At 42.2% G+C, this 24,425-nt stretch overlaps 3 protein-coding genes across 9 annotated transcripts in view; 2 read left to right on the top strand and 1 right to left on the bottom strand.

The window, feature by feature from the left end:
• Positions 1–5,659, top strand: part of LOC108115470 (protein spire) — a 38,983-nt gene extending 33,324 nt beyond the window's left edge. For 3 of the 5 annotated variants that reach the window (XM_017226925.2, XM_017226924.2, XM_017226928.2), the window contains 8 exons: positions 1,106–1,179; positions 1,240–1,456; positions 2,563–2,649; positions 2,936–3,081; positions 3,321–3,659; positions 3,725–3,928; positions 3,986–4,299; positions 4,363–5,659. In XM_017226925.2, coding sequence (XP_017082414.2) covers positions 1,106–1,179; positions 1,240–1,456; positions 2,563–2,649; positions 2,936–3,081; positions 3,321–3,659; positions 3,725–3,928; positions 3,986–4,299; positions 4,363–4,582 — 1,601 coding nt within the window. In that variant the 3' untranslated portion in view covers positions 4,583–5,659. Of the gene's footprint in view, positions 1–1,105; positions 1,180–1,239; positions 1,457–2,023; positions 2,349–2,562; positions 2,650–2,935; positions 3,082–3,320; positions 3,660–3,724; positions 3,929–3,985; positions 4,300–4,362 lie in introns of those variants that run through there. The other 2 variants (XM_017226926.2, XM_017226929.2) reach the window with 2 other exon arrangements.
• Positions 5,660–5,756: 97 nt separating this feature from the next.
• Positions 5,757–7,358, bottom strand: LOC108115471 (la protein homolog). The gene is made up of 2 exons (XM_017226931.2): positions 6,301–7,358; positions 5,757–6,233 (listed from the first exon to the last, which is right to left on the bottom strand). The coding sequence occupies exons 1-2, from the start codon at positions 7,273–7,275 to the stop codon at positions 6,039–6,041; spliced, it is 1,170 nt and encodes a 389-aa protein (XP_017082420.1). The 5' UTR covers positions 7,276–7,358; the 3' UTR covers positions 5,757–6,038.
• Positions 7,359–7,766: 408 nt separating this feature from the next.
• On the top strand, positions 7,767–22,971 carry LOC108115498 (rho guanine nucleotide exchange factor 7). 3 transcript variants are annotated; one of them, XM_017226987.2, is made up of 9 exons: positions 7,767–8,200; positions 12,738–13,122; positions 13,181–13,381; positions 13,761–14,181; positions 14,241–14,480; positions 17,720–18,137; positions 18,241–18,486; positions 19,644–20,498; positions 21,993–22,971. In XM_017226987.2, the coding sequence occupies exons 2-9, from the start codon at positions 12,785–12,787 to the stop codon at positions 22,184–22,186; spliced, it is 2,913 nt and encodes a 970-aa protein (XP_017082476.2). In that variant the 5' UTR covers positions 7,767–8,200; positions 12,738–12,784; the 3' UTR covers positions 22,187–22,971. The 3 variants fall into 3 exon arrangements, with proteins under 3 accessions (XP_017082476.2, XP_017082477.2, XP_017082478.2); XM_017226988.2 differs by lacking the exon at positions 19,644–20,498; XM_017226989.2 differs by lacking the exons at positions 19,644–20,498; positions 21,993–22,971 and adding an exon at positions 18,760–19,104.
• The last annotated feature ends 1,454 nt before the right edge of the window (positions 22,972–24,425 follow it).

Here is a 24,425-nt window from a genome sequence, read left to right as displayed (position 1 = left end):
AGTGGGGGAATGGGGAGTTGGGTAGTGAGGAGTTTGGAATGGGGTTCGTAGACTTCCCCAAGGCAGAGTTTTGTGTTCAAGGAGCTACTCCGAGGCAACTGCAGTGCTCTGGTAATTGCCGTCATATTATGACTTCGATTTTAAGCCCAAGTCATTAGAGGCATGAAGAAATAAAGCCCAAGAAAGAGTTAAGTTTTGTCGAAGGTTGAATACTCTTTGTTGCCAAATAAACATGGACAAATTTTGTGGACTTTGTTTATTTGTTAGCCCAACATCGAAGTCATTAGGGGCATGAATAGATAACACAAGAAAGATATGTACTTGTAGATGTGGCGAAGAGTTAATGCTTATTGTTGCTAACAACAACATATGTAAACGATTGGGAAAAATGTAAGGTCAGTTTTTCTTTTGAATAGAAGGGATCATTATATGTTTACTAGAAATTATGTTTACTATTTATTTTCATTTAACTAACTTTTTAAAGCCAATTTTAGATGTTTCCAATCTCTCCTATTCTTATTTTTTTTCACGACAAAAACAAAACCAAAGTAGATCAATAAAAACATTCGTGTTTGCCCCCGAGTAAAATGTTAAAGTTAGTGGATAATGTCTAGCCCCCGGGTGGTCATTGGTCATTGGTCAATGGTCAGTGGCTAGCCGGATCACGTAGCAGTTATTACAGAGCCCGTAAACCCATAAACTATCATGGACTTGCACAAAGGCAAAGCAAACTCTTCCGCTGCAGATACGAGTTTCCCAGACGTTGCACAAGCAGAGTGGGTTTCACAAGTAGAACCATTAAGTGCGTTGGGCTTAACGGCTATTATGGAGTAGCTAACTAACTAAAAAAATGAAAAAAAAAAAAACAATGACGACTTTTGACTTCGGTGGAAGTGAGAACCCAGACATGTCACCTCTAATTGCGCAATGAGCGGGCAAAAAAGGGTCGGAAAATCCAGTTTCATTATGAGTTATCCAGAGATTGCCTGCTCCATTGCCCAATGATATTCATTAGATAATCCAATCAAGCGCATTGTTCCCACCACTTTCGGCCTGGGAAATCGAGGACTTATTGTTACAACGATCTGCTTTTTATTTCTTTCAGTGCTTCCAAGTGCAAACTCCACGCTGTCACGATCCAGACAGCGGCTCATCAAAGTGGATTTCTCCAAGTTTCAGGTGAGTTTCCTGGAATTTCATAAGATCTGTAAAAAATACAAAATATTTTGATATTTCCAGGACGATGATCTCTTCTATGATGAGTCCAGCATTAGTAGCTCCCACTCCACAGCAGCCACCCACCAGCAGCACCACCAGCATCATCCTCATCTGGCCGAGATGCACCGTTGCTCGCAGCCCAAGATGCCGCCATATCCATTCGGTGGCTACATGGTGCCCAGTCAAGCACGACAAGATTGCCGGGAGACGGCGTCGCTGATGCGGCCCCGACGCACAAGTGAGTATCCGATTCTACCGGGGATTATGCAATTACTATATCTTTAACCCACTTGGGCACTTTGGGAGCACACCACACTAGAGCACAAAGTACAAGGGCGGCTTCGATTGTTTGTAATTTGAGATCAATTCGGTTGAAAATCAAACTTAAAACATAGATTTACGGTTTCGGTTTATTAGTTCTTACAGGTGATACTTTAAGATAAGTCAAGTTTTTTATAAACTTACAACTTTCTAATCTAGTTAATTAAATTACTCGTCTGCTAATTAATCAAGCACTTCCCAAAGTTTACTTAACGCCTGTCTTTCGGTTAAGGAAACCGGTTTACTTTATGCTCTAGCTAAAACGAAATGGCCCAGCCATTGCCTTAAGTCTTTCTCTATATATATTTTGGGTTTAAATTGCAGACAGAAAGTTAAAGAGCCGGTAAAGATATATCATAATATTCTGTGGCAATGCAACTGACTGTCTGCGATATGGTTTCAGTTTTTATCATTTTAATTTATATTATTTTTGTTTCTTACTTTTTCCTTTCCTTCCACAACAAACAAACTTAATTTCGCCAAGGTATTTGATCGTTTTTCTGTGAACACACTGCTAACTTATATCGATTTCTTAATTTTTATGATTTTGTATGACGCAAGCGAAGCCCTAACAAAATGAATAGTTACCAACAAAAAATCGCACTAAGAACAAAAAATGAAAAAACTGTGAAAAAGAAATTTTGGTGTGGGCAGAAATAATAATTAACAATTTGAAATTGGCGATCGGTTAAGGAGGCACTCAAGCACACACAACAAGCCACACAAATATACAAAAAATAATCTCGAAATATTTTGTAAAAACGAAAGCACTTAAGTGAAATGTAGAAATAAAAGAAAGTCTACTGCAATTTGCCCCTTTGTATTATTTCGTATGGCACCTCCGTAGTAGCTTTTCCTTTGGTACTAACTCAATTTTCTTTTCGGTTGCCATTATTAGTATGAAAATAATGTATTTTTAACTTTGCCAAAACACAAATTACGCTTACAATACCAAATTAAATTATTGAAAACAAAAACGAACAAAATAAACTGCTGCCTGAAATGAAATTGAATCCCGGTCAGTGGAGCCAGCAAGACAGGCGGCGCCTCCAGAAGAGCCATCCTTCACGGAGGACGAGTACCACAGGTTCTACGACACGGCCCTGGAATGTAAATATTTGCTAAGAGAAAAAAGAAAGAAATTTATAATGCATTGCCATCTTGCATGATTGTCCCCCATATTGGATCTCGAAATTGCATCTAGACTTCAGCCATGAAAGCATTTGCCACACAAATATACACAGCTTGCCTTTGAAATAATCATCTGACATTTAACATTTGCCATTTTTCCCGCTTCTCCACCTTCACTGTCCTCGAACTCGCATATGAAAATAGTTCATCCGCCCTGTTGACCCTGACTGACATTCTTCTCCCCTTTTTTCTATCTCATTGACAGCCTACGACCTGGCCACTCAATGCGAGTCGAGGAGGGCTTCCCTGCGGCGCCACACCATCGTGGGATGCCAGAGCAACCTGGACGAGACGCACTCCATGCCGCCCACGCGGCCCGAGTCACGTCAATCGGACGACGTCAGCAAGGAGGTGAGTTTCCCAACATAATCATAAAGAATTTATGAGAAGAGCCCCCTCGTAAATTTGTTATTGTAATTTAATAGATGGACAGACATATTTAAAGTATGACTTGTATCTCAAGGGGTGTTATTTTCCCCGCAACAAGCTCGACTTTTTTTTGGTACCCTTAAGGATACCTTTATTTATTGTTTGTCCTAACAATCTTTAAACAATACTTAATTGAAAAATCTTTATTAAATCCTTTACAGACGCCCAAGAAAAGTCCTTCGGATATGACCCATCCCTCAGACGAGGCCAGTTCAACATCCTCGCTTGGCCCATGGAACAAGTCCTTCATGGACAAGCAAACCTGGATGGAACGGGGGGACGATCGCCTGTCCGTCACTCTGGCGGAGATCGTTCACATCCGTTCCGTCATGACCAAGGCGGAGCTGGAGGGCCTGCCAATGGACGTGCGCGTCAAGGAGGATGTTGAAAAGCGTCGCGTCTGCTTCCTGTGCCTGCGGACCCGTTTTTCGTTCTTCGGTCCTTGGGGCATCCAGTGCAAGCTGTGCCAGCGCACCGTCTGCGCCAAGTGCTACACCAAGGTGGGTAATTAGGGCTGATTTTCGTAATGACTTACGTTTATTAATAATTTTATCTTTACCTCCAGATGCGCATTCCCTCGGAGCACTTCCGCAATGTGCCCCTTGTGCTGATCTCGCCATCGCTGCTGTCCAGTCCGGCCAGCTCGAGCACCCCATCACCCTCCCATCATGCCCAGCAGGCGCATTCGTCATCGACGGGGAATATAATGGACGACCAGTTTCCCAAGTCGCTGATCGAGCGTCTCCTGCGCTCCGAGTCAGAGCGAAAGGTATGCATTGTTATATTCCTGATGTTAATCGTCGACTTACTGATGAAATTCGTCCAGACTCGCAGCACTGTGGGCAGTGCCCCATCCTCACCCAAGCACCAAAGATCAAACATGAGCACGCCGGGCATTAGCGTGGGTCCCGGAGCATCCTCATCCTCGGCGGCCACCACTGGCCACGCTGTGGAGGCGCTACACGACCAGGCAACCATGTCGGCCTCCTATTCCGCAGCCATGCGACCCTCGGGCGTTCATCAGCAGCAAAAGCAGCACTACAACAACGCCATGTCAAGAAGCATGGAGGGACCTCGGAGTCTGCCCGTGCACAGCCCAGCATATCGACCGCTTTCCAACAACAGCACACTGGAGAGAAAGTGAGATTTGGGATGATGTTCCAATATAGTTCGTTCTTATTAAATCAAATTCTATCCATTCAGATCTCGCTTTTCGAGGGGCTTTAACCTTTTTTCCTCTGGTAGCCATCTTGCCCAGACACAGGAGCAGAAAGAAAACCTGCGTGGCGAGCAGGTGACCGTGTGCAACGACTGCCAGGGATTGGTCAACGAGATCACCAGCTCCGTAAAGCAAAAGCGCAGCTCTGCCCGGAACCGCACCATTCAGAATCTCACCCTGGATCTGACGCCTGTCTGGAAGTAGACCGGATCGGATAGGATCGCAGTGTAGTGCGTTTGAAGACCGTATGATGGTCGCCATGGAGTTCTAACGACTGACTTGGCTCTATAACGTTATACTTATGACTTTGATTGACTCATCATTAACGGACGAGGGGCAACGGACACTATTTGATTACTGACCACATTTCAGAACTATTTGAATTTTGATTTTCAACGTGACTGTTTTATGGCCTTCGAAACGCACTTGATTATTTAGATATTTACATATATATATATGGATTAGATCGACTGTTGTACACATTAAAGGATAGAGCCTCAAGGAGCCTCGTTTGTAAATCGTGTTAGTCTAGTGAATAAGCAAAGAAGAATACCGAGAATTCCTGGCTGAAGCTTTGTACATTTTCTGCCGGCTACAGAGAGATCCGCTTGAGCGCACCCCACCACATACTATTTATAAAGAAGATAACTTACACATCGCTAAACATTATATTATCGCAATACGATGCCGTTGTTTGTAACTGTTTAATTTATGCGTAAATGTTGATTAAGTACACGTAATCGTAACTCTTGTATCCGCGTATATCAAGTGCACATATATTCGATCTTAGTTCTATCCCCAGGCTCTTGCTCTCAATTTAGCATGAGCGACTCTACGTATCATAAAGAATATATCCATATTCGCAATACGATTCCCCAGTTCAGAGAATGAATTTCGGTTGTTGAAAATACCATAGTTAATCCGAAAATGTTGTGAAACTTTTGTGCTTGCGCAGATCTTTGTTTACCTTGTGAAGTTTTCGTTTTGTTCCCCCATTATCTACTATAATGTCCGTGTATAACGCAAGAACTACTTGATAGCCTAATTTAATTTTAGTCGGTGTTGCAATGCAACCCAAACTATTTAGTTAATTCATTTAGTTTTAATTCTACCCTGAGTGCGTATATTTTGTAAGCGAACCTTAACGAAATCATTGTATTACCTACTAGTAACTGCTATTATAGTTTTCCAAGCAATTTTTGAAAATTTTTGTTTATTTTCTCCGTAATTGTATATGCATTTAATTACTTATAATAATAAATTTTATGCTTTTAAGTTAAATTCATTTACAATAATTTAACACATACACGAACACAGAGAGATCAAAAACACACAAAACAGCAATAATAAAACAATTACAAACTAATGAATTAAATTATTTTTCGGGTTTTACAAACTGGTCTTTATTTAAAACACTCTGCTTAAGGAAACAAATGGATCCGTAAATAAATTAGAGTTCATCTCGTTATCTATGTAAACAGACTATACATATTTTTTTGGAGAATTTTCTGTTTCTCTTACGATTATTTTTGCAAACTACAAGAAAGCATATGTTTAATAAGTAAGCGCTTAAAGCTAGGTCAACTAGATCTACCGAGTAACAGTTAAGGTTGGTCTACTGCCATCAAAACACTCGGGTGGCGGAAGATAGATGGATGAGCTAATCCCCACGCGCTTTCTTATTGCCATGTTTGTGGTCGTTTCCGCCATGACGCTTGCGTCCGAAGCGCTTGCCCTTGTTGCGGGTGAAATCTCGGCGTTTCTTCATGAATTCGATGGCCTTGTCGATGAACTCCTTCTCTTCCTCCTCGGTGGCCTTACGCAGATTTAGGGAGACCTCATCGTTGAATTTCAGCTGAGGATTGGAAAGTTCAAAATAAATTTGACGCCTATTGAAGTTTAATTATACTTGGTAATCTCACCTTTCCCTCCTCCACCTTGGCAATGTACTTTTCGGCCGCATCGGCCTCTGTCAGACGCACGGAACCCTTAGTTTCACCCTTGGCGAACTCGATGTAGGCCACCTCGAAGTCCTTGATCTTCTCGAAAGCCTCGCGGATCTCCTCGCGAGTTGAAGTCTCCGGAGCACCTTCAAAGACCACAATGGCGTTCTTGGGCAGCTCAAAGGCCGGCTCCGGCTTGGCCTCTTTCTTGTTCTTCCGCTTCTCGTTCTTCTGGGCGTACTCCTCTTGCTTTTCCTTGAGATAGTCAACCTGCCACTTGCGCAACAACTCGCGCTCCTTATAAGCAATCTTCTCCTGCTCTAGGAAAGCCTTCGCCTGATCCTTGTTCTCGAATGTGAGGAAAATGCTTCCCTTGAACTTGTACGACTTTGTGGGCTTATCGTAGTGCTTTCGCATGGTCAGGTTAACCACTTTGTCGTAGTTGGCGGCAAAGTCCAAGAGTTCACTGATCTGGGAATCCAGAGGGAAGCCCTTGGCGTAGGCGGTGCGTTCCTGGATCTCCTTTCGCCGCTCCTCGTTATGCTCCGGGATGGGACGCTCTGGATGGCGACGCAGATTAAGTTTATCCTCGCTGATTTCCACGAGGCCTTCCTCCGATTTGTTGAGGGCAGCCACAATCTCGGCGAAATCCGTGGTCAGGGCAGCCAACCGTTTAAAGGTGATGAGGACAGATAACGGCACCCAGCTATCCTCGTTCTTGCCAATCTGCTCCCGCAGGAATTTGTCCCGATTGAGGTTGGCATCGCCGAAATAGTACTCAACTTGTCGGATTATGGCGCGCTCCTGTTTGGATAAGTCACCGGTGGATTCTTCGGCTGCCGGAGCCGGTTCCTCCTTAGCAGCGCCGTTCTTCGCATCCACCACGGGCACCTCAGTGGCCTGTGTTTCCTCTTCCTGTACTTCCACACTCGGGGTTTCAGCAGCTTCGGACATTTTAGATGAGTGTTTCGCGCAGAAATGAAATTAAACGTGCGGTGCGGTGTCTAAAACACGTGTGAAATTACGTTGTTAAACAACACTGGAATGCCAGCACAGGGATGGGCAAGGAAAGTGTACAACTGGTTTCGTGAAGACACCTTGTCCTGAAAAAAATCTTACATTACTTAAATAGTAGTGTCTTATTAAATAATATACAAATATTTTTTGAAACTATCCAAATAATGGATAATATGCAACATCCATTGCATTTGAATTTTTGAATTTATATGTGTTTTAACATTGCCATTATCGAACTCAAAATTGTAATCACTCATTTAGGATTAAAACTTTTCTAATTCAATATGTTAAATCTTAAATTTATTAAATTTAAAATTATTAAAAACCTTAACAAACCAAAATATCGGTATAAATTCTGGATGGCCCATCGATGGCACTATCGATGAGAAGGACCTGTTGGCACGCGCACACCGCTAGTCTAGCTGCGGGCGATTGCAGCCCTGGTTTTCTAGGTTTCTATTTTGGTCGTGCTCTGTGTTTTATTTATGTTTGCCATGGGAAAAGAGTGTTGCTAATAGTGCTTAAATAAGTGCACCTGGTAAACCGAAAGGGCGCACCAATTGGTTGACCCTAAACAACACAAAATCGGCGCTAAAGTAAACAAGTTTTTCGAATTACATATTTGTGAGTGCAGTTCGCATCGGATAGAAAACCGAAAAAACTACCAATAAATAGTGAAAAGTGTGCTCTTTTTTAGTATATAACTAATTGTGTATATAAAAATAAGGGTGAAATAGCAGCAACAACAACGAAATCGAAGAAAAACCCACTATTACTCACTATTCTATTTTTGCTCAACGAACGACAAGAAACAACAACAAACGGAGCAACAAATGTTTGTTAAAACGAAACGCAGCTGAAGGTGAGCTCATATAATAATAATAATAAAAAATAAACAGTTCAGACAGTTTGGCTGGGAAATGAAAATGAGTCAGATTTTCCAATAACTATTCGTCTGGCCAAAAGTTCAGTGGCATCAGAAAATTAACCCCACTGCCCTGCGATGACGCATCCAAGTAGAGGCATCAATAGACATCCCCACTATGCCAGTTAGAGTGCAACCTCATAAGATTGAACTTTGTAGGGTACCACTAGGATGAAATATGGTGCCTTTAAAAGCTATTAATATCTTGAAAGAAAATGTAGCAAGATAGACAGTGTAGTATCAAAAAAAAATATTGATCGACGGCTCAATAATGGTTTATGGACTTTTTCTTGAAGCTCTTCTGTACTTTCAACACATTTCTTTGTTCAACTTCCTACTCCTAGTGCAAATGTAATTTGTTGCCGGTTTTTGGGGAAGTTTCCTTTGCGCCGTCTCCGAAAAGTCGACGAGGCTGAAGAGCCCGTCTGCATAATCCATTGGGTCAATAGCAATGGCTCCTACATGGGGCATCCTATCCCGTGCCTCCCGTTCCGAATAGTGTTTGTTTGTCAGCATTCGCTGTGAAAATAAAGTGCTCTGCCGGACGATGAAGGAGGCACGTTTCGGTCCCTGCCACCTGTCTCCAAGTCCCACATTCCCCTATTGGATCCCCAGAACCAACAAGCATCATTACCCGAACAATTTTGAACTGCTGCCAAGAGAATTTCCTATGAAAAGCTTTGGCAAACCGAATGCAGATTCGTTATTTTCTTTATTCACAAATGAGGTTTAGGTTTCGGCTTAAAGAAAACAGAAGGTTCAACGGCGAACTAAAATTTATTTGTCCTCTTACTATACTGAAAAATCATTGTAACAAAATAAATTTATAAAAACTTCTTAATAAATTAAAGTTATATAAAGACCATTACTACATTTTCAAGGGGTAAAACCAAGTCGTATCTATCTGTACTTGCGATTTTCCTCATTGTGCTTTATTATTGTTATTTTTGCGCTTTAATGAAAGCATTTCAGAAATATCTGTATGTGGGTATCAATTTTTGGCCATAAATTCATTTTCATTTGTGGATGCTAAGAAACAGCATTTCTTCATATTTCCGCCGTTGACCTGGTTTTTGGGAATGTTGGCAATACGAGAACTTTGATTTTCAATACCCTCAAGTTATAAGAACTCCCACTCGCTCACCTCTTTTGTGTGTGGGCATGGGGCATGCAGAACGATGACTTCCTCCGCCACGAAGTATCTATAAATACGGTGAAGCAATCAAATTATATTATGTCTATATATCTGAGGAAATGCATCTCAAGTGGTGGCTGTGCAGCCTGTAAATCTCAGTATTGACACATTGAAGGGGCATTATTGAGTGCAGTTCGGATGAGGTATAGTAGGGATAGCGATCCGGATCCGGTCGTGACAAGATAGAACTGCATAAATTTTTGGTTTTGGTTTTTTTTTTGTCTTTTCCCCTGACTTTGCCAAGCAAAACAAAAGCACATCCACTCGCTTTTCTCGCATCTCTCGCCGTCGATGTTGTTTACGTTCTCTGTCGCCTCACGAAAATAAACATTCGGCGATTTGATTTGAGGTTTTCCCCCTCCGATGGATGCGACGTTTTCTTCTTCGTCAAATTGCGCATTTCCGGAAGCCGTAGGACATTCATTTGATTTCTGCCTTCAGCGACAGATTGTTAATAACCAAGAGATCGCGTATATTTAGAGAGCGTGGGCATATTGTATCTGAGTCTATATCTGAATCTGCATCTGTATCTGGATTTGAGGTTGCGTTTGCTGTTTTGTGCGGCGCCATGTGCCAGTTTAATGAATTAATTAAAATTTGGCTCTGAGAGCTTCAATGGGATACATATCTGCATGTGCGCATCTTTGTATCTGCATTTATGCATATGCACATATGACCTCCGCTTGCATCATTTGGAGCACCTCCACCTACGGAAATTTGATTGTTGTCGGCCATGGACTTAAAGTGATTTCAGGGTTAAGCGAAGCGGAGGGAAATGGCATAGATTTTGCTATGCTTTGCATTGTAATTTTCAAGCATGTATGTCATAATTCTCTATATATGACAGCTTCGAAGATGGTATTAATACTATTTTCTGGTTGTCAAAATGTGTTAAATATGAATACAAAATATTATAATCATATGTATTAAAAAGTTTAGGTTTTTGAAATAAATTTCTAAGAACTTAAATTGTATCTGCCTAGAAAATCTTGAAATATATAACGTTTGAAATTCATATATATCACGTTCCTAAAGCCATAATCCCATTAAAACCATAATGCCAAATTATTACTTAAACGACAACATATGTATCACTATATTCTAGATTTATTCCTATAATCTGTGACAGAAACCACATTCCATGGACATGTCGCATGAATCACAGGCATATTGTATAAAGCATATATATAAGCCAGCAGGAAACTGAACGGAACAGGTGAAAATTTCACAAATAATTCACAAAGTGGTCTGACCAAGACCTACTTATATATGCAGAATTTTCCGATTGATGAATGTTCCCATAAACATGGTAGATTTCACATTCAATGAACATTCTCCTATTCCACTTATATTTTGGCACAAATATTTTTATGGGATTTTTCAAAACACAAAACAAAAGCATACCGAGGAATGCTTCTGGTGCCGTAGCTACTGTCGCTTATTTCTCAATGAAATAAAATTAAGATACAGCACGATCCACTGAAGTCACCATTTTGGAAAAGCTGATGAAAAAGTTGTACCCGGGATCCATATTTATATGTCACATCTTTGTTGATTTTTCGTGAAAATATGCGACGTATCCGTTTAAAAACGCTCGAATATATCTATATATTTGTGGAAATATATTCGATTCTCTCACGATCCCGCACTGAGACAGTGAGAAAATGACGAGGAGAGTGGCACTTTCGGTTGCCGTGGAAAATTCGGCTGCCATTTGTCGCCAGTCTTTCTGTATTTTCCGCTTTTCTCGCCAGTTTCGCTGAAGCAATGAACGCGTGCGGTGCAACGTCTGAAAGCAGCAGAAACGGCGGAAAACGGCAAATTTTCGTACAACAATTTATTGTTGAAAAAGTATATATCACCTATATAATAGAAAAAGCTAAGCGTGTACATATAAATTCGAGTGTCTGAGTGGCAAAAAAAGCGACAATTTAAAGGCATTTTTATGCGTGTGTGCAACCAAAACGTGACCTTGCCTCAGGGAAATATTCTCGGTCTAAATTCTTAGGAAAATCATCAAATTAATCTTGAAAATCTCTTGGGACCCTGTAAAATAATGGAAAAAACTATTCGGAAGAGCCACTAACATTTGGCCGGGTTCCCGTTTGCCATATGGGACTCGCTAGTCGCAAAGATGTATATTTTTGTCGGTTTTTTATTTTTAGTAGCCCAGCAGAGAAAAAAAATGATTTTGGGCAAAATAAAAACATGGTATTCATATTTTTGCGTATTCACATTGCTGCAATAGAACAAAAATGCGATTAATCTAATTATATATATAAGTAAAATTGTAAGGTTTTTGACATATTTTTGAGTTAAATTATAAATTATTTAGCATTCTGTGTTATGATTCTAAAGACTACAGAAATTGGTTATCGGCTTTTATACTTTTATGACTCACTACTAGTGACGAAAGCCATGTACTTTTTCTTGTATTTATTTTATGACCATTTACAAGTTGTCGCTCATACAAAAGATAATGTCACTGAGCTATGGAACATTGAGAATTTATTGTGTGTAGTAGGTTTGTCCAATGTCGCTGTACATTTGATGGGATATTCAAAAAATATTTTTACAAATTTGCTTCTTTTAATAGATTACTGATTTCATGGATCACAAATGCACTTGCCTTCAAAATAAGAAAAAAGCCCAACCCATTTCCGTCAACGAAAAGTGTTTAACGATTATCATAAACATTCATCGATTTGCAATGTGTTGGATTCAAATGTTGATCTGTTAAAGAATTGTTCGGACAACCCATAAAAAAACTGGATCGTAAATATTTTCAAACACGACATGGTCGTTGTTTATGATTTATACGTTGGCCTGTCCGGTTTTTTAAAATTATTTTCATGGCTCTAAACGAAATGTTATTCTTTCACAATATGTGAGTGATTTTTACCCAATTTTTTTAATGGCTTTTCGCAGCTTGTGTGACCTTGGCCATCATGTAGCTCGCACGAGTTTTCCAGACACTTGCAATGGGTTAGAAAAGAAAATGCCGGAGGGGAGTCGCCGGAAAAGTGTCAAGAAACTTGCGCACGCGTTTCTCGACATATGTTTTCAAAATGTTTTCTGGTTTTTTTTTGGGCAATAATTATTGCTTGGCTAATGCCAAAAATCTAGAGGAATTCCAAGCGATCGGCAATGATGTTGCTCATCGCTGCAATAATGCGTAGGTGCTGTATAAAGAATAGAGAGATATGTTCACATATGCTATTTCATTGAGCAAATTGCCTGGCTGATATTTCAAGTTCAACATCCATCGCCTCGTTTCAGTCAAAGCAATCTAGTGCGGATCCGGAGCAGCCTTGAACAGCCCGACAATGGATCAGCCATTGGTGGTGCAGGCGGAGTACAGCTTTATTGGCAGCAACAACGATGAGTTGTGCTTCCAGAAGGGCGATCTCATCACGGTCACCCAGCGTGAGGATGGCGGCTGGTGGGAGGGAACGCTAAACGACAAGACTGGCTGGTTTCCCAGCAACTATGTGAACGAGTGCAAGGCGCAGTTGCCTCTGACGGAGACCATTAGGCCGCCGGAGGAAATCCAGGAGTATCGATCCGTGGTGCTCAAGGATCTGCTCGACTCGGAGCGGGCCCATGTGGCTGAGCTACAGGGTCTGCTCGAGAATTTTCTAGAGCCCATGCAACAAACGCAGATGTAAGTTTTAAGTTATTCAAGTTAACAAAATTTCCCTATTTATTTGTGTTTTGTACAGTCTTAGCCAGGATGAGTACGCCCAGCTAATGTGCAACTTTGTGGAGATAGTGCGAACGCACGAGGATCTGCTCATCCAGATCGAGGAGTGCAACGATCGAGTCGGAAAACTATTCATTACCAGTGCCCCCTTGATGAAGAAGGTCCACCAGGCCTACTGTGCTGCCCATCCAAAGGCTATAGTTATTTTGGACAAGTACAAGTAAGTTAATCAGCAGATTCTTCTTTTTAGGGAACTTTAATTTTTTCTTCTTTTTAGGGAACTTTAATTTTTAATATCTATAATTAAAAGTTAGAAGAAAGGACCAATAGTTGGGAAATATTAATTTAACAGATCTGAAATATAGTTTTTTGTTGTAGCAAATTATGCCCATTCATATTTATAGTTGCTTTTTGTTTTCTGTTAAAAATAGAAAATCTTAAGTGATCAAATTTCATGTGTTTTAATCGTTTTCTTATATATCTAGATTTTTGGGGCATGAAATGTATATAACCCATAATTTCATTGCATAAAAAGATAAAACATATTAACAAATTTATTTGCAATTCCAATTAATTGAAATTTATTTCTTACCAATCAGGGATGATCTGGAAAAGTATATGGAGAGGCAGGGTGCCGCCACTCCTGGATTACTTGTACTCACAACGGGCCTATCGAAGCCCTTTCGGCGGCTAGATAAATATTCTGCTATGTTGCAGGAGCTGGAAAGGCATATGGAGAGCAGCCATCCAGATCGTGGCGACACTCAGCGAAGTGTTGCCGTCTACAAGGATATAGCCGCCACCTGTTCGGCCACCCGTCGGCAGAAGGAACTGGAGCTGCAGGTGCTCACTGGGCCAGTGCGTGGATGGCAGGGCCAGGAGTTGAGCACTTTCGGAGACATCATCCACATGGGCAGTGTGGCTGTTGGAGCTGATCATCGCGATCGATATTTTGTTCTCTTCCCGCAAACATTACTCTTCCTTAGCGTTAGCCAGCGGATGAGTGCGTTCATCTACGAGGTAGGAAATTGCATTAATGTAAAATCAAGATCACTTATTATTATCCTTTCTTAACCCAGGGCAAACTACCTCTGACTGGGATCATAGTGAATCGTTTGGAGGACACGGATTCCATTAAGAACGCCTTCGAGATAAGCAGTCCTTTGATTGATCGTATTGTGGCCGTCTGTCAGGGTCCAAATGAGGCCAACAAATGGGTGGAGCTGCTCAATGCCAATAATCCAAGCCTGCCAATGGGCATCAAGAGGCAGCTAAGCAACCTAAGTAACTCCTCGCTTGGACACCTAAATGCCGCTCATGTAAGTAGTGTACCTTTGTCATATTTACCTTTATTATCGTTTCGTTTTGGCGACACTTTAAACCGTGAGCAGCTGAATCAACATCTGGATTCACGGGGTTACTGTACGCGATTCTCGCTTTGTGCCTACTACTCCGGTCCACCATGTCATGTTAGACCCCTCCGGCTGACTCTTCCGCCCAGCAATTACCCACCCACAGCACCGTACGCCAATCTAAGTGCCCACTTCGCGAGACTTGTGAAGGGCGGAGGATTAAGGAGTGCCATCGTTAAGATGCTGCTTTATCCACAGGCTCGCCAGAGCATTGATCTCAAGAGGATTGCGTTGCGTAAGAAGCGCTGTCACAAGGCGGCTGCAAAATTGAAGGATCTCAATGCGAATCAAGATTCGGGACAATCGGAGCTCGAGCGGCAGGATGCCATCGAATTTCCCACGGATTCGGAAAGTTACGATGATGAATTTGAAGATGATTTTTTGCATTCCTGCGACTCAGATCCCTTTGAGTATGTGCAGTTTTACCAGAACAAGCGCAATGATTCCATGTGCAACTCTACGGGTACTTTTGTTGACCATGGCACAAGTTCCAGGAGGCACTGTTCCTCTATTAATCTAATCAAACTGGATTCCGTGGACACGGACGAGGTCTTGGCACAAAACGAGCTTAAAAAAGAGTCACTTATAATAGGATCTAGGGCTCTAAGAGCCCTGGCTCGCAAGTCCACTACTCGGAATTCCAGTGTGCATACTTCCACGGCCACTTTAGAGTTGGGATTGGGTGGCAGTATTACAAACTGCGTAGAGGAGGAGCCGGCAGTGAAGTTTAAACAACCATGGTCTCTGCAGCAACAGGCGTCCGATGCCAGTTCCAAGTATGCAGCCAGATTGGGTGGGACGTTTACCGCATGCGAAAACCTGGCCAGTATGCCCGATGATCTCAGCCGGGAGGCAAGCGTCCAAGGGCCACCGACTCCACTGCCGGCCTCTCCGACAGAACGTCACAGTATGCCCACCATATTTGTGGGTAATCGCTTTAACCAAAGCAAAAATACGGAGGTCTATGTACCGACATGGCGAGATCGCCAAGATATGCAGAAACAAAGCGTTGATGCGGAGCAAGAGGAGGAGTTGCACTCGAGTTCCATGGATCTGCCTGCGGCGTGTCGTACAGCTCCGGACAAACTGCAGGCGGAGCTGCTGTACAACTATGACGAGGTCCTGGCAAATCCTCTAGAGCTGCAAAGAGAGCTAACGCCTTTTCCGGGGCATAATCTTAACTTGGCCAAGAGGACTTCCCATAAGAGTGACAGTCCCTCGACGGGAAATCCCAAGACAGCTCCAAATCCAGCTACAAGAAGTAGTTCCACCACCGAACTCTGCATCGATACCTCCTCTAAAAAACGTAATCCTCCGACGGAAAAAGTAGAGAGTCCATAAGACGTTGCATTAGCTATCAGTTTCTGCAGATGTCAAATCGCCCGCCGCCTCCTCCTCCACCCCGCAGAGATCCGGATCTTCACTTGGACACGAAATGCCGCTGCTGCGAGAGCTCACAGTGTCCCAGTCCACGCTCGAGTGACAGCGGAATGGCTGGCAGTTGTACTATTACTTCACCAGACCCTCCCAACCCAGAATCATACTTTCCGATGGAAGCCGCTGGCCATGATATGCTGGATAATGTGGAACCAGAGAGGTTTGATGTGTGCGGAATGTTTAGGGAGAAGTTCCTCACACCAGAGGCCACACAGGATGTTGCGGATCCATTAGAGGAACAGCCTGAGAAGTTGCCGGATGAGCCCAGTACACCCACAAATCCCAAAGAGGAATCATCCTGCATAAGCTCTGCTCAAGTCCAAGTGAACACCAGGAGTATTTTCCTGCCCTCCAGCGCGAGCATGGATGAGACTCGCAGAAATGTCCCGTCCAAATGATCTCTTATTTAGCTCGAGTTCCACCGATCAACTGGGACCTCAGGCCACCTTTCGATCGGGAATGTATGCGCACTGGTGGAAAAAGGAGCGGTTGCCGCCAGAAGTGGTTCGCGGCATAGCTCACGCCTATAACAAAAGCCTGAACTCCAAGGACTCCAAAGACTCGGGGTCGGTGTGCTCAAGCTGTTTCTGTTCGATGGGAGCCAGCGACTACAGCGAAGGCGCATTGTATTGTTCAGTTTGCCAGAACTGTGCGGATTTCTACAATGGCAGTGCAACCAGCACCACCAACACGACGACCACCACGTCTTCCTCCAGTTGTCCATTATGCAGCGAGGATGAGGGCATGATCGCCTCCATCCACGACTCGTCCTCAATCGACTGTCCCATTTGTACGGGCCGCGTTGCTTCCGGCGCCGAAGAAGGCAAGCAAACCGAAATAGATCGCCGGCCAGGTGACCTGAGGATTCCTTCGGAATGGCATCCGGTTTTCCTGGCCGGCGGCGTTTGTTCCGTGCACGTGTTCCGTTTGATTGTTTTGTAAATTCGTTTTGCTCTCTCATGTTCCTTAAATTCAAAAACCTCTAATGCTCAGACCAACTAGCAAAACATTTGGCCAAATGCAGCACGTCCAAAAAAAAATGTCACCAATGAATTCACACAAAGCTTCCTCATTAGCACATTCTTTGACTAACCCAGTATGAAATGAGTATTTACTCAAATTTTAAAGGGAATTGATCAGATAAATAAGCATCGCTGAACAGAATATCCTGCGAATAAAAAAAGACTAAAAATAATGTTTGGAAAAACAAAATTATAGCCTTTGGCAAGTAGAAATTTTTAAAATTGTAATTTTCGAAAGGATAATTATGAAGATTTCTTTTTCATTTATGCGTCCAAAGGCAATTAATAATCACAATCAATCCTTCACCGACTGCAATAAAATATTCATCATCATTGGTACCTTGTTTTGAGTTGAAATTTCATCTGTCCAAAAGCTAAACGAATTACAAAACATTTATCTAACGCTCAGCAACACACAAATTCGAAATGAGAATGAAAATTCCAAATCAAAAAACAAACAAACGCATTCGATTCGATTTGCTTGCTGCGCTTTGCTCGCTGCAGGAATTGCCTGAAGGACCTGCCTACGCCTGCCGTTGTACGTTTTCTTGTTGTTATTGAACCGCCGATCCTGTTGATCTTGGTGGTGCTCATACAAATTCTCCGATCATGAAATTAACTAACTTTACTAGTTTAGACTAAGTTGATTAAAACTCTTTATATAACTATATAACTTTGGCATTGCAGATGTCGCCGCCGTCGAACCACAGCCTGCACTTGCCCACCGGCGGCCGTCCTCCGGCCACGCCCAGCAGCATCCCGCCCAGCGCCAACAGCGGCGGGAGCAACAGCCACCAGGGCTCGCCAGCCACCAACTCGATGTCGCATCACAAACGGAGCCAGTCGTTCAATCACCACCTCAGCTACAATCAATACATGCCCACTCAGCCTCCACCACATCATCTGCATCCACAACAACCACCAAGTCTGCCAAGTCATCTGGGGGCAACCGGCCCCAGATCAAGTTCAGTCCAGACACCAAACAGCAAGACAGCAGCTCCAATCCCGGCGTCATCCATGGACGGCAGTCCAGCAATTCAGGCAGCAACAGCAGCGGCAGCGGCGGGAATGGGGGTGCCAAACGCAAGGAAAGGAAGCACAAAGGGTGAGATACCAATATCCAAATCTTATTTATTTAATAAAAAACACTGTAACTTTTTCCTAATTCAACTAAGAATCATTCTCTAACTCGTATGTTCCATCCTCAGCTAACTGGACCATCAGCTGCCTGCGTCCCACGCCACCTTTGCGTCCTAGTTTGTTGAATGCCACTACCGGTTCGGGAAGTGGCAGCGGTGGGAGTGGCGGAGGCAGCAGCTCCAGCAATGCCCTGGCAAGCTACTGCAGCGGAAGGAAGAACCAGCCCACCTACGAGGAGGATGCCCTGGTGCTTCGGGTATTTGAGGCGTACTGTGCCGCGTATCAGAACAACGCTAGGAACACCATTCACTCGGGTAAGTGGCGCCGGCCATCCCAGATGTGCTTCATCTAGCTGTAAGCATTTCCATGTGCTCCCCCGAACGAAGTTATGATTTTCATTTGCTGAAGAACAAAGGCTAAATATTGTTAGCTAAATTGCTTATTTACACACTCACACACAAGACACAGCTGTACAATCCTCACACAAACACAGACTCACTTAAAAGTCCAGGCGCTAATCAAACCATTTATCATTTTGTCGGTTTGGTTGCTCTATTATTTCATGGTTTTTATTCATTTCTCACCAGGCGTTGCATTATTAAACCAGGAATAATTTTCAAAATTTAACCAAGAATATTGTATTAGGCTTAGTTGAACCATTAACTTTAAGCTTACAAAATGTTAACCAATTACCAAATTATTTTTAAGAGAATCAATCGATTTTTAGTTGTACAATTGGCAATTGATTTCGTTTTAAGATCCACAAACTCAACTCTGCAATTGGTGCTAAGCCGCGCGTAAAGGAAACCAAAGTTTTTGTTTTAAAAATTGTCAATTATTTTGTATTTCCATAGTTATTTGTATTGACCACAAATTGAATTTAGATTATTTTGTTTCTTATATTAAATAAATATTGTTTTTGTTACCCCATTTTTACCAATGTAAAATTTAGTTTAATTTATTCTTACCGCCGTGTTTGTTCCCACTCCCATTCCCAGGCCCAAGACAAACCTCATTTCGACTAATTCATAATCATTAACCTTAAGTTAATCTGCACATTCTGTATATATGTTGATTTTATGGTTGGAGGTCTTAAGTTAACCATTTTTGCACACTTATCCCATACTCTTGATTCTACTCACTAAACCCGGTATATTTTGTGATCCTTGTGCTACTGGTAATGGAACTGGTAACTTTTGTTTTATATCCTCTGGCCGCATTCCTAATTTGGTGTCGTAATCATCCTTCTAGGAACATACTATCCCAGCTTTAATCACCATCTTTACATTTAATCGTTGTAGTTGTCTCCTTGTTGGCTTGTTGTGATCTCTTCGCTTTTGTTTTGTGGGTTTTTGATATCCTTTTGTCCCTCTTGTGTCGTTGTTGGTATTTCGTTTTTCCGTTTCTTCAAGTCTCTTCATTTCTTTCTCTCTCTTTATTCCAATCCGACCTGATCCAAACCGATCTATAGCCTTGCAACCCTGGACTCCGTGTCTGCCCATCCGCGGTGGCAAGCTGAAAACGAGCAAAACCTTCTCGACCTCCAATCCACAGCTGCCTTTCATAGCCAATGTCGGCAACTCACCCTACCTCAATCAACAGCAACAGCAGCAGCAGCAGCAACATCTGCAGCAGCAGCACCTGCAACAGCAACATCATCCTCAGCAGCAAACAGGACGTCAGCACTCCGCCGGCAGTTTGAACTCCTCGTTTATTTGGCGGGAGGCGAGTCCCAACAACTTTAACCTGTACTCCACTTCGGTGTCTTCCTCGCTAAATGCAACGCCTGCGCAAAGGTACTCTTTATCCGGAGCAGGAGGTGGATCGCCCTCCATCAAGGATTACCAGAGAGCTCTATCAGAGGAAAGGGCCACAAGAAAGTCCTTAAATCGCCTAAAGAGCGGCTTTGGCTCTGGTTATGACAATGTCTGCACTTCACCTCTGCTGCCGAGGAAAAATAAGCCGGCTCCCAAGCTGATGGCACAGCAGACGTACCAAAGATCCCCTGGAAACACCACCACAACCACTATAGTGAAGCCAAATCCGGGAGGACATCCAGGTCTCTACGATCGCCGGCTGAACCGTTCCTTCGAGACCTCCACCTCGCATCGCTATGCTGGCTATGGAGCCGGCTATCTGCTGAACTGTGGCGGAGCCTTACGAACTAGTACGCTTCAAAGGAGCACTCCTCAACTGGCTGGCGGAGAACGATCGGATGACAGCGATGTGGAGCGGGAACTGCTGCGGAGCAATGGAGGAGGTCCCTCGGCCAATTTGGAACTCAATGCCGATGGTAGCAAACGGCAATCGGGCAGCTGGTGTTGCGGTAATTTTGTGATGAAACAGTGGCGCAAGATCAACCATGTTTGAGTCGGGGTTTGGGGCATCATCATGCCTTCATCAGTCATCTGCATCGCATCGCATCGCATCGCATCCGCATATCGCATCCCGCTGCTCCAGCTCCAGATACAGATACAAATTACAGATGCTTTGCTTTGAATGCGCTCTGTGTGCAAATTGTTTATTGATTTTTAGTTGATTTACTGGCTGCGCAAAGCTTTCAATGCCACAAGCCTTAGATTCTAGACCAGCGATCTATATAAAGTTGTAAGCGAATGGACAAATAACTTGTACTTCGTTTTGATTGTCTTAGCCTTAAGCTGCGCCTTGATGTGTTTTCAATTCGCACAGTTAACTGAAATGTATATTTAGTTAGCTGAGGGAATCACCTAACATCTAGACTATAACTAGAACTTGTGCTTAGCCTATATTGTTTTTTATCTAACTTAGCTTATTATTAATATGTAATCTGTGAAAAGACTTGGCAAAAGAGAGACTAGTTTAGATGCTATTCGATGTTTTTAATAGAAGATGCTTGCCAGAAAAGTGCAACTCCTGGTTATATTTTGAAATTTTATAGACTTTGGTTCAGCTGGAACAGAAGGGCTTTAAATTTCCGTCCACGGCTTTAGGAATTATATTTTTTTACTTGGCCAAACTAAAGTGGATCACAATTTTGCCATAAGCAAACACAAATGTGCTTAATTGCCATAGTCTAAACTCTACTAGATATACTCGTACTACTTATTGCATCTGTGTTTTTCGAAGGACATCGACCTAGTGAGTTTTGTACTTAAATCTCTGTTACCTGCCTAGCAAGCAATGTGTAATCAAAGAGTGCGCTTTAAATGTTAGTCATAGCTAGATTCAGCAACTAAATCAAAGTAACCAATTGTTGTGCATTATTGACCGAAGGATAAACGAACTTATTTTTTAAGTGTTTTGTGAAAGAAAAAAAACGTTGTCTAACCAAATGAACTACTATATACTCTACTATTAACCAGTTTATACGTTTGTACTGTAATTGAGTTGATAATTGTCGACGAAAGAGAGAGAGATAACTCAACGAATCGAAGCGAACCATGAATAAAATCCTTTACAAGACGAATCTGCCCTTGTTTGTCTGTGTGGTTGTGTGTTTTTTGATGTTATTTAATATATTATTAATCTAAATATACATTTAAACTTTTAGAGTAGCGTTTAGATTGATGTCCTGTAGTTGGATTAAATCAAAATGTAATTAGTTCTCTTGCCTTAGAGTGTTTTAAATATATTCATTCTTACGTTTTTTTTTAGAAAATATAGCTTAAAATTATGATTTACGCCTAACCATTTTACTATACCCACACACAGTCACATTTTGTACATTGCCATTTATACACACTGATCTCCTCATCCGATCTCTCTCACACACAACACTAACATATTCTGTTCTCTGTTCGATTTTCTTTTATCCACCGAAACACAAATCGAAAAGCAGGCCTTGAAAACGAAGATATGACCCCGACATTGCGCCAACTTTGGACAGCCATCCGTCAGATGCAGCAGGACATGTCCCAGATAAAGTTGCAGATCAACGAGGAACGGGCCCTCCGAGCAGATCTCCAGCAGCTGCTGATGCAGCATTTGGAGACGAGCAGCGTGAGCAGCGGGGCCAACACGCCCAAGTGTTGACTATGCAAATGACCGGGTTCTGGAGGGGATTCCCAATTCCTGAAACGACGAAACAATACCCGCCGCTGCTTTTAGCTTTAATCCTTTTTTTTAGATACTTTTACTTTGCACCTCCCGGGGGGACAGTGGGTCAATTACCAAAAAATTATCTACAAATGGACTTTAAGAATCGTATATGGATTGTATTTACCGAAGTACTATATATATCGCATATATCTGTATGTATATTTGTGAAAGGACAATATGCCAATTAAGTGTAAAATTATTAAGCTTTTCTTAACTTGCTTTCGTTTTTTGTCCGTGCGATGACTGTAAAAAATTAGGAAATTTTAAAACAATTATTAAGATTTTGAAAAGAACAAATGAGACAATGAATTAATGAACAAAACTTAAACATTGTTTTAAAATTTCTGTTTTTAGCAAGACGTCTCTTTATAACTCATCTGATTATACATAATTATTTATAATGACTAGATTTAATCATGATTGTAAAAGTTTAGCACAACATGCACTTTGCTTTGGCATAGTTCTTACAGACTTAAGTTATACCTATTTTCGTTGCCGCCTTGCAACTCTTTAAAACTGCTTGTGTAAGTTATGATAATAGATAGTCCCAGTTTTGATCTTAGTTTGGATGGTAACTTTAAATGAATTATACAAAATTCTTAAAAATGTGCCAATATTTTAGTAAGCTGCAACAACGTACGAAACATCGCTCAAAAAGTTGTATTTACGTATTATACTTAGAACATTTATTCGATAATATATACACAAATGTAAATGAATCGGATGGAAGTTTTCATTGAGTTATTAGATTCTCAAGTAGCAGCATCTGGAGATTGGCATCGGAAAGCACATAAGCAGAACAGAAACTACTCCGGATCTTAAGAATGCCTAACGATTTAACAAGTCTAAAACAATGTATAACCGCTATCGCTTGTCTGACAATTTTGCTGAATAATTCGGAATGCCAGGGGATTTTTCTGCTCTGCTTCGTGCGACTGGAAAGAGGAAACCCATGTCGGACTACAGGGGAACATAATGAGATTGCAATCACTCAGCGGCAAAATGAGGAGGCAGTGGCAGTGGCAGTGGCAGAGGCAGCGGCAGATGGCGACAAATGAGCAACAAACCACGTCAAGACCAAGCGACATTGTTGGCAAAACAATTCCAGTGTGTCAGTAAGGATTTGAGAACAATGCAGGCTAGCTTTGCTGGCTGGCTGGCTGGCTTTGCTGACTTGGCCGGAATGTGTCACTTCCACTTCCTGGCTGCTTCGGGGCCGTGGAACCCGGGGTGCACAACAAACTTTGGACGTGCGGATGCGAAGGCTTGCGGAAGTTTTCGCATGCAATCTGCAGCAACTTGGCTGAAAAGATGCCTCCACCTTCCCCGTGTTTGCTGGCCAAATTTATTGCAGCTGCTTAACTAAACTGTCAGATATTGTGGCACCTTGGCCCTGCGGCACCACTCCAGCTTTAATGATTATCATTAGTGCTCTCCACTACGGCAGGCTTGTCGTTTTTCATATTTTCCAACTATTAAATTATTAATAATTAGCAATTACCCACTGGTTAGCAATTTATCAAGGCCTACACGCAGAGAAAGAGGATGCTGTCGGTTTGGTTGGGGGAAATCACATAAAATTAAAGCCGTAAAAAGATAATTATATTGCTAATTTATTCCCCTGTATGGGTATTTAATTTTGTTCTCCTTTTAGTACAAGCAAACCAGTTTAAGCCAACTAGGCTAGAAATAATACGTAGGGGTAGAATAATGTGTAATTTAAATGTATTAAACGTTGATTTGTTATTCTATTTTTTTAATGATAAACAACTTTTAGAAAGAAAGTTTTTCAACAGAACGATAATCAGGCGTAATAACTGTAATGCATCTTAAGGTATTCAAAAAAAAATGTTATCTTTAAGAAAGAGTCGAGAAAATATGATTCTCTAGTACAGTTTTCTCTGAGTGTATTGAGCTGAGGCCTGCCACAAGCCCATCAATTCATCCTGTGGCTTCTCCGACCTCAGTCAACTAACAAATAATAGGCTTGATTGCCCCGGCAGGTAGGGAGTAAAAATCTGGCTCAGCACTAGAATTAACTTGCTTAGCTGGAGCCCCCTAAAGTCTTAATAGGCCCACAGTCGCTCCACATAATCCAGCTGGTTCCGAGCACAGTTAACCCATTTTCAACGCTAACCCATGGATGTCAGCATCCCAGTTCCATCTGCTGACA

This window comes from Drosophila eugracilis, unplaced genomic scaffold (assembly GCF_018153835.1).
Source record: "Drosophila eugracilis isolate 14026-0451.02 unplaced genomic scaffold, ASM1815383v1 contig_1197, whole genome shotgun sequence".
Classification (NCBI taxonomy): Eukaryota; Metazoa; Arthropoda; class Insecta; order Diptera; family Drosophilidae; genus Drosophila; species Drosophila eugracilis.
Note: the sequence above shows the minus strand (reverse complement) of the source record. Positions and strands in the feature narration are given on the sequence as shown.

Bases quoted from the DNA above. Each gene is read 5' to 3' on its own strand.
- LOC108115471 (XM_017226931.2), bottom strand. From the start codon at position 7,275: ATGTCCGAAGCTGCTGAAACCCCGAGTGTGGAAGTACAGGAAGAGGAA. The intron at 6,234-6,300 runs GTGAGATTACCA...TCCAATCCTCAG, and splicing joins CCAAGGTGGAGGAGGGAAAG to CTGAAATTCAACGATGAGGT.
- LOC108115498 (XM_017226987.2), top strand. From the start codon at position 12,785: ATGGATCAGCCATTGGTGGTGCAGGCGGAGTACAGCTTTATTGGCAGC. The intron at 13,123-13,180 runs GTAAGTTTTAAG...TGTTTTGTACAG, and splicing joins CCCATGCAACAAACGCAGAT to TCTTAGCCAGGATGAGTACG. The intron at 14,182-14,240 runs GTAGGAAATTGC...TTCTTAACCCAG, and splicing joins TGAGTGCGTTCATCTACGAG to GGCAAACTACCTCTGACTGG.